Source organism: Gigantopelta aegis, chromosome 3 (assembly GCF_016097555.1).
Source record: "Gigantopelta aegis isolate Gae_Host chromosome 3, Gae_host_genome, whole genome shotgun sequence".
Classification (NCBI taxonomy): Eukaryota; Metazoa; Mollusca; class Gastropoda; order Neomphalida; family Peltospiridae; genus Gigantopelta; species Gigantopelta aegis.
In genome coordinates, this window is record NC_054701.1 from 24,104,458 (window position 1) to 24,120,120 (window position 15,663).

The following is a 15,663-nucleotide window of genomic DNA, read 5'->3' on the forward strand; positions in this document are numbered from 1 at the left end:
TGGCATCTACTGAAAATTCTAAACAGCTTTTTAAAACGTGCAATACACTTAAAGAGGAAACCGCTAGTGTAACTCGCGCATCTGACTTTTTTTCTTCTTCTTTTCAGTGATGGCACAAGATATCCCAACTTGAGGACATGGTAGCCATTAAAATAGCGTAAACATTCCTATAACGGAACGTGCTGTCAGAAAGCAGTTTTGACAACGACGTACAGAAATTAGCTGTCGAGAGGAAAATATTTCCTGGAAATTTAAAGGAACCGGATGGCTTCGTTCTGACTTTTAAAAAATCTAAATAAATAAATAATGAATATGGAGAAAAGCATAAAATATATTCATTTTTTTCCCCAAAAAATAATCGTGATTTAAGTCGACGTATTGCAGAGGAAATAAAAAAAGGAAAACCCAAGATTTCAAAATGGTTAATTTAATTTTAAATATATACATATGTACGTATTATAATGTAGGTATTGTTTTAAAATATGAGTTGAATTAATTGTCATGTTGTAGTTACAATGCACAAATATTTCTAGCAAAACAAATACATTATATCACACGTATACATGAAGAGTGTATATTGTTTGAAATCGATTTTGTTAAAAAAATACAAAACAGAAATGTAGATTTCTATTACGTCACAGTTTCTTTTTATCACATTTTAAAATATACCAACAGATTATGAATATGTTTACAAATAAACAAGTATTTTTTCTTAATTTTCTCGTTTTAATTTTGGGACGGGACGTAGTATATGCTCGATGCGCGGTCGGTCTGGGATTGATCCCCGTCGGTGGGCTCATTGGGCTATTTCTCGTTCCAACCAGTGCATCACGACTGGTATATCAAAGGCCGTGGTATGTACTACTATGTCTGTGGGATGTTGCATATAAAAGATCCCTTCCTGCTAATTGAAAAGAGTAGCCCATGAAGTGGCGACAGAGGGTTTCCTGTCTCAATATCTGTACAGTCCTTAACCATATGTCTGCCGCCATATATCCGTAAATAAAATGTGTTGAGGGCGTCGTTAAATAAAACATTTCTTTCTTTCTTTCGTTTTAATTTAGTGTTTAATTTGTTTTTGTTTTTAACCCAAAGCAGTAAGAGTAGAACACAATGCATTTTGTTATATAATATACATGTACACGTATATTGATGCTGTTTGTAAACATGAAAATACACCCAGATATTTATTAATTACGTAAACACACAGTATAGAATCTACATACAATTTAGGGTTGGGTCTATATAACCATTACTGCCTATAATATTACTGACCATGCTAAATTGTTAAACAGTCTATTTTGATTATTTTCTATTTTTGTTTGATTTTTTTTTGGTGAGGTTTTGTTTGTGTTTTCGTTTGTCAAAATTGATTTTGAAACAAATTAACTCGATATGCAAATTAACGAAGATTCGTTCATCATACATGTTTTGGTGGGTAAAACCGATTTATTTCTTTATTTCTTCTTACTTCTTCAGTAATAAGTAAACAAAATTCATTTGTATGTTTTGGCAGTGAAATGTGTGATATGAAAACATAAATAACGTACGTGTTTGTGAATGCACTATACAAATACATATATAAAAATAGCATATAAAAATGTAAAGTACATATCGGCCAACATTAGATATACATTTGTATATAAATTCATACGGGTAATGCCATAAAATTATACACTGTAAATTATGATATACTATACTGCTCATTTAGTGTCCACGCGGCTCGACTTTAAGCAAACAACATACACCTTCAAAGAAATATGTTTTTAATAGCTGCCGGGATGAAACCGTAAAACTCACTGAGTCAGGAAACCTTTGAGAAAATTACCTAAATAAATTGCTCCCAATTTGTCGCTTGCCTTTGTTTGTGGCAACGTAAAAAGCGCCTAACTCGCGGTGGGGTATCCAAAAACTCTACCCGAGTAAGTGTCCGCCGTTTAGGCCAGGCCGTCGACTCGCTTATATGTTCTACTTTTATCGTTGTCAAATCTCTCTCCAATCGCGCTATTACAAAGAATTATACATCCATAAACATTTTATGTATCTCGGCATGTGTAAGCCTTAAAACCAACTCAACCAATACAGGCGGGTTAACATAACAGGGGAAATGTCCCGGGGAGCCCGTACAAAGGGAGAACGTTTCGACATTGACAAGGGTGGAAAACTTTGCAACCTGCCAAGAAAGTTGGGCGAGAAAACGCAAGTTGACGGAAGCTGAGGACACGGTGTCATGGGGGAAGTTACGTAAGAAGTGAAAAATGGAAATGAAAATATTTTTAGGTGAGAGAGACGGTTGAGAGCATTTCACCTTCAAACTCGAGAGTCGTAGGCGTTACACGTTCTGAAATCCAACAGATGCATCCTTTCGAAGCATTGAGACTAGAATATAGGTCAACACCAGACCACACACATTTATAACACTTTATGTATAATTGTCAGCTGCTGTTTGGAAGCTGCACCAGCATATACATTGTTATTTTTGGGGGTTCGGGGAAAGTGGGTATAGTTAAAATATTTCATAATGTGAAAAATATACTATAAAAATTATTAAAGGAACTATCTTGAGTGTGTTGCATTGTAAGATGTTTGCGACTAATAAAATATTTTAACAATTACTTATTGAAGGGACATTATTGAGTTTGCTGCATTATAAGATGTTTCCGACTAATAAAATATTTCTACGATTAAGCTTGCATATATTTTCTTGTTTAGAATATCAGTGTCTGTATATTCAATGTGTTTCTGGTCGTCTTAATATTTTTAAGAAGCCCAAACTGGATTTTGACTTCAAATAATTTCGTACGTACGAAAAAAACAATATTTTAGGAAATAAGATGAAATTTAACCTAGCACAAATATTAGAACGATCAGAAACACGTTTAATATACAGCCACTAATATTTTATGCAGAAAAATATATTTGATATGTAATTACAGTCGTTATAAAGTCTCTGTTAGTCGGCAGGCAACAACTGAACAATTACAGCTAACTCGAGATTGTCCCTTAATTGTTTATTGTTGTGAAATAGTGAATTAAACAAAACTCATTAAACACACACACATAACCGTCAGAAAAATCTCCACAATCACCACCACAATGACACCTCCCCCACACCTCCCCACCACCATCCACCCTGTTTTCAAACTGGCCACATGGAACCAGCAGTATTGCTTTATAAACGTTCTGAATGAGTTCGATATGTAAATACAGAAATCACAACCTTAACACGGATTAATAAATGGCTACGTGCATACGAAGGAAATGAGACGTTTGCGTCCAGCCTTACGTGCAAGCGTCAAACCATGTACATGTGACCCTGTCTGTGGTGGTCTTATCACCTTACAACACATGTGGATAGGAGTATAAGAATGGCTACATGTTTCTGTGTAGTGACCCCAAGAATTCAAACACAATTATATCCCGTTTCAAAACCGAAATGCGCATGTGCTTGTAATATGAAAGTTAAAATATAATAAAAAGCAGAATAATAATAATAATAATAATAATAATAATATGACGATGATGATAATTGTGATAATGATGATGATGATGATGATAATGATGAAGAAAGCGTTTAATTTTCTCGAGCCGCTGATAATAATGTTTGGGAGAAGTGAGCTCAGAATTGTACAAATAAACATGGCCAATATGATTAGCATTGGTACTTCCAAACATCTGTATTTATATAAATGTGGACATGCCACAGGTACGTGTTGAATACAAACTTACTGACAAGATAATATCAATATCATTGATAAATACACTCGTTTCATTAATTCTCGTTTTTAAAGTATTTTGTTAATATATTATATCACAGTTATATTAATGTGTCATGCCTCCGATATTTTATTGGTAAGAAAGAAGATACCTATTAAACTAGAAAATGTGTACCTAATCTTTATAGTTTAAAATTCTGATTGATTGATTGTTTCATTCATTCATTCATTCATTCATTCATTCACCCACTCACTCACTCACTCACTCACTCATTGCGTGTCTGACTGCACTAAATATTATCGGCTACTGGGATTCAGTCAAAAGTGAATGAAACTATGGTTGCCTTTTAAAAACAATAAAACATTTTCTATACTAACATTGTCCTACATATAACATAAAACATATATCTAAAAAAATTGTATTACTGTATTAATTTTCCCAACCTTCAAACAGAAAAAAAGAAGGAATTGTAAAGAATATTCTAAGAGACAGAAAGAAAAATCACATTTTGTCGTTTCCCCTTTCATCTTTGTTTTAGCTATTAAGTTATTATTTCGCTTTTGCACTTGTCTCCAGCCGGGCGTCGTCTTGTTTGAAGTGTATTTTGGGCGGCATTGGTAAGATGTTTGGACACGGACTGTGAGAAAGACTTTACATGTGCTCCTTCGCTAGCCTTCCAAACCGACTCTAGCAATTAGCTTCACATTTGGACTCTCAAGGACAATTGGAAGAAAAAAGGTGTCCTTGTCGTAACCAATATTGTCAAGCGCCGTGTGCCTTTTAAAGGCCCTATTAAACCATATTAACCACAAACTGTTGTGGGTGCGTTTTTAGCTGTTGCTACTTTGTTAATCTTCTAAACCGCTGTTTTTCGTGTGGTTCGGTCGCCGGGTGAACCACAAACAAGTTTATGCGATTGGACAGGGCTCGAAATGCGTTCGAAATTCGTATACGCCAGAACATGTGTTTTCCGATACATGCTGAATCAATAGCCAGTCTTAAAATTGAAACCAGCCTGTGGCAGGGCTCGAACCCATATTGTTAGTATGATAGATTGGTATGGCGCATGTTATAAACAAAGCGACAGTTCTTTGTTTGTATGTTTACATGTCCCATCTGTAATTTGCATAGAACTGTTTAATATCTTTATGGTTTAAATAGTTTACCTTGATGGTGTTTTCTTTTGTGTGTCCGAGTCTGTGTGTGCCTGTGTGAGGGATTGTTATTATTTTGTTTTGTTTTGTTTGTATTTTGTTTTGTCGTGTTTGTATTTTGTTTTGTCTTTTGTCTTGTTTGTATTTTGTTTTGTCTTGTTTGTATTTGTTTTTATCTTGTTTTGTTTTTATTTGAGGAGTTGTTTTTGTACAATATCTTTTTAGTCATAATTCAATTAATTTCTTACCAAATAATTTTCTTATAATTCAAGCATATATATGTATTACAAATACTGACAAAATTCATAATGCAATAATTGAGTAAGTCAAAAATTTAAAAATCTTGGTGAACATCCTTTCGATCCAGACCGTTGCAGATAAATAATATACGAGCTTTAATAATTTATATTAATGGTTTCGTCGTTCGGATTATAAATGTGTTCTTTTGTCATCCATATTCTCATACTGTGTCAAGAGATATAAAATAATGCCGCTATCTGATAAGGTTATATCGGTGCTGTCGCTATTACCAAAACAAACACATTTGTTAACCTAATATATTGAACGGCCTCTTCAAATCAAAATTAGACCGATCATCAAATACGAACATACACAGTAGTTAAATACAGATACATGTACAGCATTTGCATTGAACATCATGAATTTAATGTTATACTGTTTATACACGGTCTTAAAAAACGTTTAAATGTGAGTGTGGATCATATACCAGTTGGTAACCAAAAAAATACCAGTGCACCACGACTGGTATATCAAAGTCGATGATATGAGCAGGACTGTCTGTGGGAAAGTGCACATAAAAAATACCTTACTACTAACTGAAAAATGTAGCGGGTTTCCTCAGAATGATAAAATGTCTGACATCTAATAGCCGATGATTAATTAATAAATGTGCACCAGTTAAAGAAAACAAACGTTGACAAAAATACGTTCTCTTACTCGATTTACATTTCAGATTTGCATACTCTGGAATAATTCATTACGAATTTTTTTTTTAGCTATACCAAGCTGCTAAGAATTTGTTTTTTCTTCCAAACTGTTTTTAAATATTAATCGTTTATTCATAACTATATCTGGTGCATTAATTATACTTTTATTTTATGCTTTGAAGATGATGTGACAATGACCAGTTTTTCTACAAATATCGAAATAAAATACGTTGTCAATTAGTTATTTGTTTACAGAATATTGCATATAATAATTATGTCAGATACATTAAAAATGGTTTCAACAATATTAATTTTCTTAAACTTGTAAACTGAACCCCCAAAGTTTAGTTTTTACAGTACATGTATTATCAAATCTGTTTGTACTATACTATATTTTCTTTATTTTATTCCATGCAAAGTTTTAAACAATAATTATAAATTTCCTTTTTTTTATATATATATAAGCCAGGAATGTGACAATTGAAAAAAAAAACGTAGTCAATATATGAACAATAATATATTATATACGATGTAAAATAATCATGTGCAATTATATTTTTAAATAAATGTATTGTGTTTGTAATGTATTTCTCAGGTATACAGTTTCTAGTATCGTCTAGTATACTTGCCAATAGCCATATTTAATTGATTTAAAAATTATGGACATTATAAAATTATTTTAAACACATAAGGTTAATTGACACGTTTTGTCAACTAGGTTTTCATATTTTTTAAACGCCATATGGTATGAATACGTTTTTTGTATATTTTCACACACTTTGAAAAGATTCCGTACAACAACGATTTGTTTTAGTCTCAAATATTGAAAATCTTTGCATCTTTTAAACTAAAACTCGTGCTTGAAGGTCGCACTGAGCGAAGCATGTCATCCAACACCGTGATATGCTGTTACTGAATGGAAATGCGAGCTTTCTATTGACCGGACATATTGACTTACTTCTAGCTACATTAATACGAGTGCTCAACTCAAATGCTATAGAAATACTTCTTTAGATTTATGCACATGCCCGGCATTGTTACCCGCGTAGAATTTCTTGGCTTCTTCCATCCCACTATTTTTTCTTCTGTTGATCCGAATTAAAAAAAAAAATTGTACGTTTTGTAGTATGTCAAATGTGTTTGCAATAAAATATTCTTGTTAGTTATTGTAAGGACGAGTTTTGATAAAACGTATTATGATGTCTTTATCACCTAGTTCCCTTTCCTATTCAGTATTTTTAATTTTAATATTTGAATGGCAACACGTTTCAATTATTGTCTTTTTGTAAAATGTTTTAATAATAACTATCCGTAATATCTGTAAAGTGATATTATATATATATATATATATATATATATATATATGTGTGTGTGTATGTGTATGTGTATGTATATATGTATGTGTGTGTGTGTGTGTGTGTGTATATGTATATATGTATATATATATATAATTGTGTGTGTGTGTGTGTGTGTGTGTATAGGGTACAGTATATATATACACGGTGCAGTGTATATATATATATATATATATATATATATATATATATATATATATGTGTGTGTGTGTGTGTGTGTGTGTGTGTGTGTGTGTGTGAATACTACTACTACTGTTTTTCTTAGATTTATCAGAAAACATACCATAATGAAATATAACATACACATCAAAAACCCATAACAGCGAATTAAATAACCAACCTCTGTTCTGAATACGAACAAGTTTTCATTTCATTTGGAGTCGCTATAAACAAGGGACAAACAGTTACATATCTAATCTTCGTTCTTCATACAAAAGTGTTGCTCGGACATGCGATCCACTTTGTCGCAATATTGTTACTAATACTGGCAATTCCCGTCTATTTCGCTGCATACCCGATTCACGATAAGTCGGGAAACAGCGGGAATCCCGATAAACCGCCGTACATCTGTTGTGAACAGTCAAAACGGACACGTTGAACGTATCGAAATAACCTCGCCCAGTTTTTACTGTCAAGCAAAGATTTGAACACAAGACTGTGTGTTGGATTTCTTGGTAGAAGGAATGAGGGGTATGTAGAAACGATAGAAGAGGGTGTAGTTGGGGGAGAGGAGAGGTGGAGACATTTAATGTTGTTGTTAGCACTGAAATTGTGGTGTGGTTGAAAAACTAGCATCAGCAAAATTTAATGTGCTTTTGTCTCTTTCCAAAAATTGCGATTTTAAAATTCTAATTAATATACAAAACTTTATGAACTCGATAGCAATGACCATAATTGGTAGAAAGCATTAAAACCTGTAGATATTTAAATGCAGGCTCAGTTCGTAATTTGACGATGATCTTGCAACAATAGTGAACTATTAGAGTAGAAAGCAGTATTATTTATATTTTTGCAAAATTTCACAATCTAACTTCAGTACAAGAAATAGGGTGTAGCTGCTCTCCAAGGGTGGCTATTATAGACCATCTGCGAATTATTTATAGCTTTTCCGTGTACAATACTATAACTAATTCGCAAATGGTCTTCACTTTTGCAAAGGCGAAAACAATAAATAGATATTGTAATATTTTCAGACAGGATGTTTCCTAGAGTGAATGTTCCAGTTCAGAGCTCAGTAACTTTCTAAAGTTTCTATATTGTTGGAAAAGCGAACTAGAATACCCTGAAGATATAGTATTATTTATATAAAACCATATCCACTACTAAAAACCCCTGAAGCCGTGGGCTGTAAAACTGACGGTACAAGAGAATATTACCGTGCCCTTCTAGTTCAATAATTAATCTTCACTCTCGCAAAAATGAAAGAAAAGGAAGCGAACTAGGCATCTAGAAAGTAGTCTTATTTTATACAAAACCATGTCCACAACAAAAAAAACCGAAGCCGTGGGCTGCAAAATTGACAGTTGAAGAGCATGTTACCTTGATCGTCAAGAACAGAGTATTTTAGTTATATAGTAAGTCTCATTAATAAGTCTTCATTCTCGCAAAAAAAACGCACCCCAAAAACAAGTGAACTTGGCATCTAGAAAATACTATTATTTATACAAAACCATGTCCACCGCCAAAAACAAACTCTGAAGTCGTGAGCTGAAAAACTGACAGTTGAAGAGCATGTTTCCTTGCTCACCAAGACGGGATATTTTAGTTTTATAGTTTGAATAATAAGTCTTCACTCTCGCAAAAAAAGTGAACTAGGCGTCTAGAAAGTAGTATTGTTTATAAATAGAAAACCCCTCGGTCCACGTCTAAGCTCGATAGCCGTGGGGATGGGAAACACACAACAAGACACGCGGTGCTGCGGCCGTCGCCAAGAGTTGTGGGCGATTCATCCACTCCTGAAGGAGATTCATCGGGAATCAATGGACATCACCGTCAAGGGCTCTTGACCGGGGGGAGTTCGCGGGCTCGTGGGGCTAGGGGCAGCTCGAGTGCGGACGCGCACACAATTGTGGAGACGCGAGAGTTTTGTACGCGATCTCTCGAGGTCGATCGCTTCTGTCGTGTTCCGACTGATCCCCGAATACCTGGTCCGCGCAGGCCTGCCCCGTGCATGTGTGCCTGGCATTCCCACGTTTCTTTACTTGTCTCATTATCAACTTCACTTAGATTGAGAGACCCTACACGATTTTATTTTTTGTCGTTTGTCCCACTTAGTTAGAGCTACGGAAAGGTTTATTCCTTGATATATATTTATTTTAAAATTATTTATTTATTTATTTATTCATTATTTTATTTATTTAGTCAGTATATTTAATTTTTATTTATTTATTTATTCATTTGTCTGTCTGTTTATTTATGTATTTATCTGTTTATTTATTTATTTAATTTTTAAAACCATATGCATGACATATCTCATTATGTTTATATAAATGAAAAATTCTGGAATCATATACATGTGTATATACGGAAAACACATATTACTTAACGTATGATACGAATAATACCGAACACGTATACATTTTATATAGATCTAACTAGCTTCGGAGTCGTAACCGATTCGCATCCCGGTACCTGATCTAAGCGATTTAAGACCACTATACGGACTTCTCTCTCATTAACCACTAACGATTACCAGACAGTCCATGTATTAACCACTAACGATTACCAGACAGTCCATATATTAACCACTAACGATTATCAAACAGTCCATGTATTAACCACTAACGATTATCATACAGTCCATATATTAACCAGTAACGATTACCAGACAGTCCATATATTAACCAGTAACGATTACCAGACAGTCCATGTATTAACCAGTAACGATTACCAGACAGTCCATGTATTAACCAGTAACGATTACCAGACAGTCCATGTATTAACCAGTAACGATTACCAGACAGTCCATGTATTAACCAGTAACGATTACCAGACAGTCCATATATTAACCAGTAACGATTACCAGGCAGTCTATGTATTAACCAGTAACGATTACCAGACAGTCCATATATTAACCACTGACGATTAACAGACAGTCCATATATTAACCACTAACAGGTAACCATTGCCCTGGACAGACAGTCAGTATCTCGAAGACGTGTGCCATTCTTGATAACGTGGCTAGAACTTAAAGGGGATATAAGCCCAGACATATATAGATTTTTATAATAAAAATGTATATCTATAACAATATTCCTTGATATATGTGTATACGGTGATTATTTAAACCATATTCCTTTATGTATGTACGTAGACAATACTGAAATCGCTTCCATTAATATATATTTCTGAGTACATGTCTAGATAATATTCAAATAATACACTTTCATACATATGTATGAAAAGAATACTGATATATCTCTTGACAAATATTTACATTCAGAATACTGAATTCTTATTTTTGATTCACATGTCTACCGAGATAATATTATATTTGTTTTTGATTGCATGGTCATAAATAAAGTACTAGCAAGTTTTAGATGTATTAAGTCCAAAAATATATGTAATAAATATTTCATGTTATTTGTGGAAATATAAATAGCTTATATTTAAGAATAATTATTTTTCTGAAATAGAGTCATTTAAATGTGGAATAGTAACATAGGTTTTGGTATGTGCTGCTGCGGAAGTCGTTCCTAATAAATTAGTGTTACGGACATTCATTTATAGAAATGTGGATAACTTGTGCTAAATCCTTTTGTATATTATAGACAATAAAATATGTTTGAATCAACACAGATGGTTAGTATATCAATCACTAATTTTCGAAACACACATCAGTGAGATATTTAAACTTCTGCTTTGGGTGAAATATTTGGTGGGGTTGTAACTTTTGCTTAGACTTTTGCTTAGACATTTGTTTTATCCACACTGAAGACCAAACATAAATTAACACTATATAATAAGGAATGGAAGAAATGTTTAACAAAGCAGTACTATCTTTTATAAGCGACTACTACCCATTTAACATTATACTAACTGCCAAACTTGGCCTAAAACTGAAGAAAAAAGATAACAAAAACGGAAACAAAAACTAATTCACTTACCTTGGAGCCAGAATAAACGAATAAATTACTTGGCGTAAATTCTCACACAATACAGAAATTACTTGCCTGGAAATTTTGTGTTTAGATAGTCTTCTTTGCAGATAAATTTATTCTCGTCAAGAATATAGAGTTCCTCTCCCGTGGACAGCTGTCTCCGACAAACCATGCACGTGAAACATTTAAGGTGAAACACTTTATTTCGTGCCCGACGGACTAGGTCGTTCGGAGATATCCCGTGAGAGCAGCCTGCACACTTCGTCCCGTACCTCCTGCAAAACAACATTAAAGACAATGTTATATAGGTTATGTAATTAATATTACATTTTCTTTTCTCCTGTCTTGGACGGAAGAAAAGGCCCAAGTCAAAACCAGCGCCCAAAAACAGGCGTGCGCTAGCTTGTCCTGAACGTGCACCTAAAATTATTTCTTTTTTCCGTGTCCGTATCCTAATAATATTTTTCCAAATTCTGGTATATAAATATCTATTTCATCATAGGAGATAGTAACAAAGGTTTAATCAGAAATACTCATGTATGTATGTGGTATTTCCATGGCAGATAGAGATTTTTTTTTAAACATTAATGACAATAAAACATATATGAATAAATGGTATTTATTGTTAATATTGTTTAATTTATTTGTATAGCTATGTCCTATAATATTACAGAAAACATATATTGCTTTTAGACAATTCTATTAAATAATTCCTACTGTATATATGTATTTACATATCAACTGTAAATGTTTGTATATAATATATAAATGTGAATTTAATATTTGCTTGTTACTTCTAATATAAATGTAAAAGTAAAATAAAATATATTACTATATGTATATATTTTTGTTATAATATTAATTTATTATTTTAATGTAGTGTTATGTAACTAACATAAATAAATTTCGGTTAATTTCAGCACACCTGGTTAATCAGTTTTTCTGACTGCGATTATAAAAATCTGTCCTGTTTTTAAAAAAACATAACTCAGATTGTATCACCAAACTGAAAACTGATTTACATGAGAACAGAACTGAATTAATAACGCGAATTACAACCAACCATCGACAACTTGATAAATTATTCATCGCCATAAACACAAACTATTGCCTGTGTGATGGCGCTTTCCGAATTAGTAATTGGTTGTAATCGTCTAATCTTTCAACGTGCAGTGTAATTACAACTTCGATTTAACCGATGTAAAATCTGAAACTACATTTACATAGGAACAAACGAGAACATTTATATTATAGTGAAAACAACATCATTAGCAAATGTCTTTTAAAAATATTATGTTATTTTTACATTAAAAATGTACGTATTGCAAAGAAAAACAATATATTGTGTTATTTTAATATTAAATGTGTATGCATTGTATTGCATTTTAAATGGTTATCTGCTGAATTTTAACGTCATTTCTGAGAGGTTTAATTCCAGTGTACATATACCTCTTTATAAAACTGTTTCAAAACATTTGTCAAACTGACTGTTGAGTTACAAACATACCTAACAGAATTTGCTGTTACTTATAATTTACAAAACATAAACATGTATTTATTTTCAAATCCACAATTACATGAACTCAAGGAGTTTACAGAGGAGATTTTAGAAATTATAGAAAAGCCGGTATACATTATATAGGTTTTTTAATCGTCTGATAATGTTAATACATTTCTCTATTCAATCTTCCAAGTTTAATTCCAGTGCACTTCTGTGTTTTAAGTTAAATTATTTAAAGCAATATTTACTTGTAGATTACATAAAATACCATAACAATTAAAAACAAAATTGCCAGAAACGTTGTAAATATGACATGTGGACGCGATAGTTTTAGAAAGTTAGAGAAATACAACCGACTGCTGTAGCGTACATGAGATTATAAAGAAATCGCCATACTGAGTAAATGCAAAATAATATTAAAATGTACAAATTGGTTGTGTATATTTCCAAAAAAAACACGTTAATATTTTTTTTTAATTATTGAAATATGCGAATACGTTAATTACTCGGAACTATTATTACGGCGCTGGTGCCTACTGGCCGAAATGATAAGAGCACAATCGGATAAATGACATACACAACACAAAATATACTAAATACTTTTAAATATATTATTTCTTTTATTAGATCATTTGTACTAAATATTTGTATGTAGTTTTCTTTTATAATTTTGAAAATAAGAGAATAAGCTAAATATATATTTACAAATTCACTGATGTGGATCGTTTAAATATACAGTTTCATAGGCTCAATGACCGTATGAAATAACACACTATGAAAACAAATACACAGCATCCAAAACATATCGTCACGTGATTCATATTTTAATGACCTGCTCCAGTGAACAAGAAAGTTAGCTGTAGTACTACGGAAGACAGGAGAAGAAGATGAAAAAAGTAAAAATAAAACAAGCAAAACAGACCTACCACCCCCACAAAAAAAGAACAAAAGAAAACAAAAATAAAAAAAACCCCAAAAAATAAATAAATTAAAAAAAAACCCCAACCCCCACTAAAAACTAAAAACAACATCACTTTTAAAAGACATCCGCTGCTCTCACCTGAAAAAGTCGCTCCTACAATACAGCTTGCCTTCCCTGTAGAAACATTTCTCGGTGAGGTTACTCTTACAGTCAGAACACTGCACACACTTGGTGTGCCAGGCGCGGTCGAGGACGTTCAGTAGGAATCGGTCGAGAATGGGGCGTTCACAGCCGGCACACTGCACCATCGCGCTCTTCACGTCCACGTCGAATCCGGACCCGGCCCACGGCAAGGGCTCGAACTTGAGCTGCGGGACGGGAGCCCGGGGGTCGACGGACACGGCCAGGGTCGGGGCGTGAATGTCCTAGCCGTCAAACCCGGAATAGTGCACGTCCCAAATAAGGATATATATATATTTTTTTTAATATATATATATATAGATATAAATATATATAAATATATATATCTATATATATAATATTTGTGTTTTTTTCCTGGTTGCAGCTGCAACCTTTTCCCGACGAGCCAGAACGTCCTATGAAACTGTATGAAGGGAGTGTCGTGTTTACACGGTCCACTCACCAATGGAATGATAGTCGTCTTTCAAATACTACCCGAATCCAGGGAGGTTTCGTTAACTGTGGCCTTCTTTCTTTTTTTACCCTCTCTTCTTTTCCCCGAGTTCCTGAATTGCGAATTTCTAGTTCCGTGAAAGCGTGACAACATTCATATCCTGGTGAGTCGAGATGGTATTGGCAAACCTGTATGCGAACACTTTCATGTTGCAAGTTTCAGTTTACTACGCGAGTGGGCGTGGATAACCGGGACGTCAGTCAGGGGAGAGTATCCATGGAGATCGCTATTGTATTTCTGATTCGGTGCGCGTCAGCTTGTTCCCGAGAGTGTGCCCGGAGTCGCCAGAACCCATTGAACAACAGTCTGTGGATGTTTCTGCCGTGTTAAGCTTAGCCATTCTATTCTAAGCAGATATCTTTACGGAAGGCGGGACTTACTGCTACTTTTAGCAACGCCCCTTTTCAGTTTACAGCGAGTGAGAGTGCGACTACGAAAGTGACGAACTTTCCGTATATTCGGCCTTATCTGCAGTCTCTTAAAGGAACTAGCCTTGGATTTCACCGGTTCATTCACTGGGTGATATTTGCCCATAAATCCCAGTACAAACACTCCAAGTGGTTACAATGCGGCTCGCAGTGTCTGTAGCCAAATGGCCTAACACTTGAATTGATCTAGTCATGAATGAAAAAGAAACAAAAACAATCTACAGAGTTCATTTCATGATAAATAGATTATACTCAAAGGTAAAACACTTTCGTGCGATTTCGTGGGGGTATTGGTTATATAACAATCAACACATTCGCGTTTAATCGCTTTCCCATTTAAGTAATGGTAACGTCTAAAATATTTCAACTGTTTCAATAACACAACTAATCGGTGTTCTCTTCGTTGAGTGTTGATACGGTTTAATCAGAGAACTGATTAACTAAGATATGTTTATACCTAAGGTTTAAAAAGATTTAAAATTAAATACCACTCACAGAGCTGTATCTATCGTTAACAACAACGGAAGCAGCGTTAACAATATTTAAAAGTAAAACAATATTAATTTTATACATAGTCTGGTACGTGAATTTTATAATTTGCTGCCGATTCACAAAAAGTAAAATACGGACAGTGGAGTTTTTATGCTTATTACGATTTAACTCTAATGATTATAGATATAGAAAAGCTAAATAAACTAACACCCCCTCCCCAACCAATCGTTTAATGTGATCAGTTTCTGAAATGGTCCCCGAGTTAATTTTATCGCATAATGAAACATGACATTTTCAGCCCATAACGAAAAGTGTTATTTTCAACAGATAATGGATCACGTGTTATTGAAACA

The 15,663-nt window shown here is 33.7% G+C and overlaps 1 protein-coding gene across 1 annotated transcript in view; it reads right to left on the bottom strand.

Annotated features, from left to right (window-relative positions):
• Positions 1-14,663, bottom strand: part of LOC121367729 (LIM/homeobox protein Lhx1-like) — a 70,520-nt gene extending 55,857 nt beyond the window's left edge. The window contains exons 1-2 of the mRNA XM_041492069.1: positions 13,835-14,663; positions 11,346-11,548 (exon numbers count right to left, since the gene is read on the bottom strand). Of these exons, the coding sequence (XP_041348003.1) occupies positions 11,346-11,548; positions 13,835-14,004 (373 nt within the window). The 5' untranslated portion in view covers positions 14,005-14,663. The remainder of the gene's footprint in view (positions 1-11,345; positions 11,549-13,834) is intronic.
• Between the last annotated feature and the right edge of the window lie 1,000 nt (positions 14,664-15,663).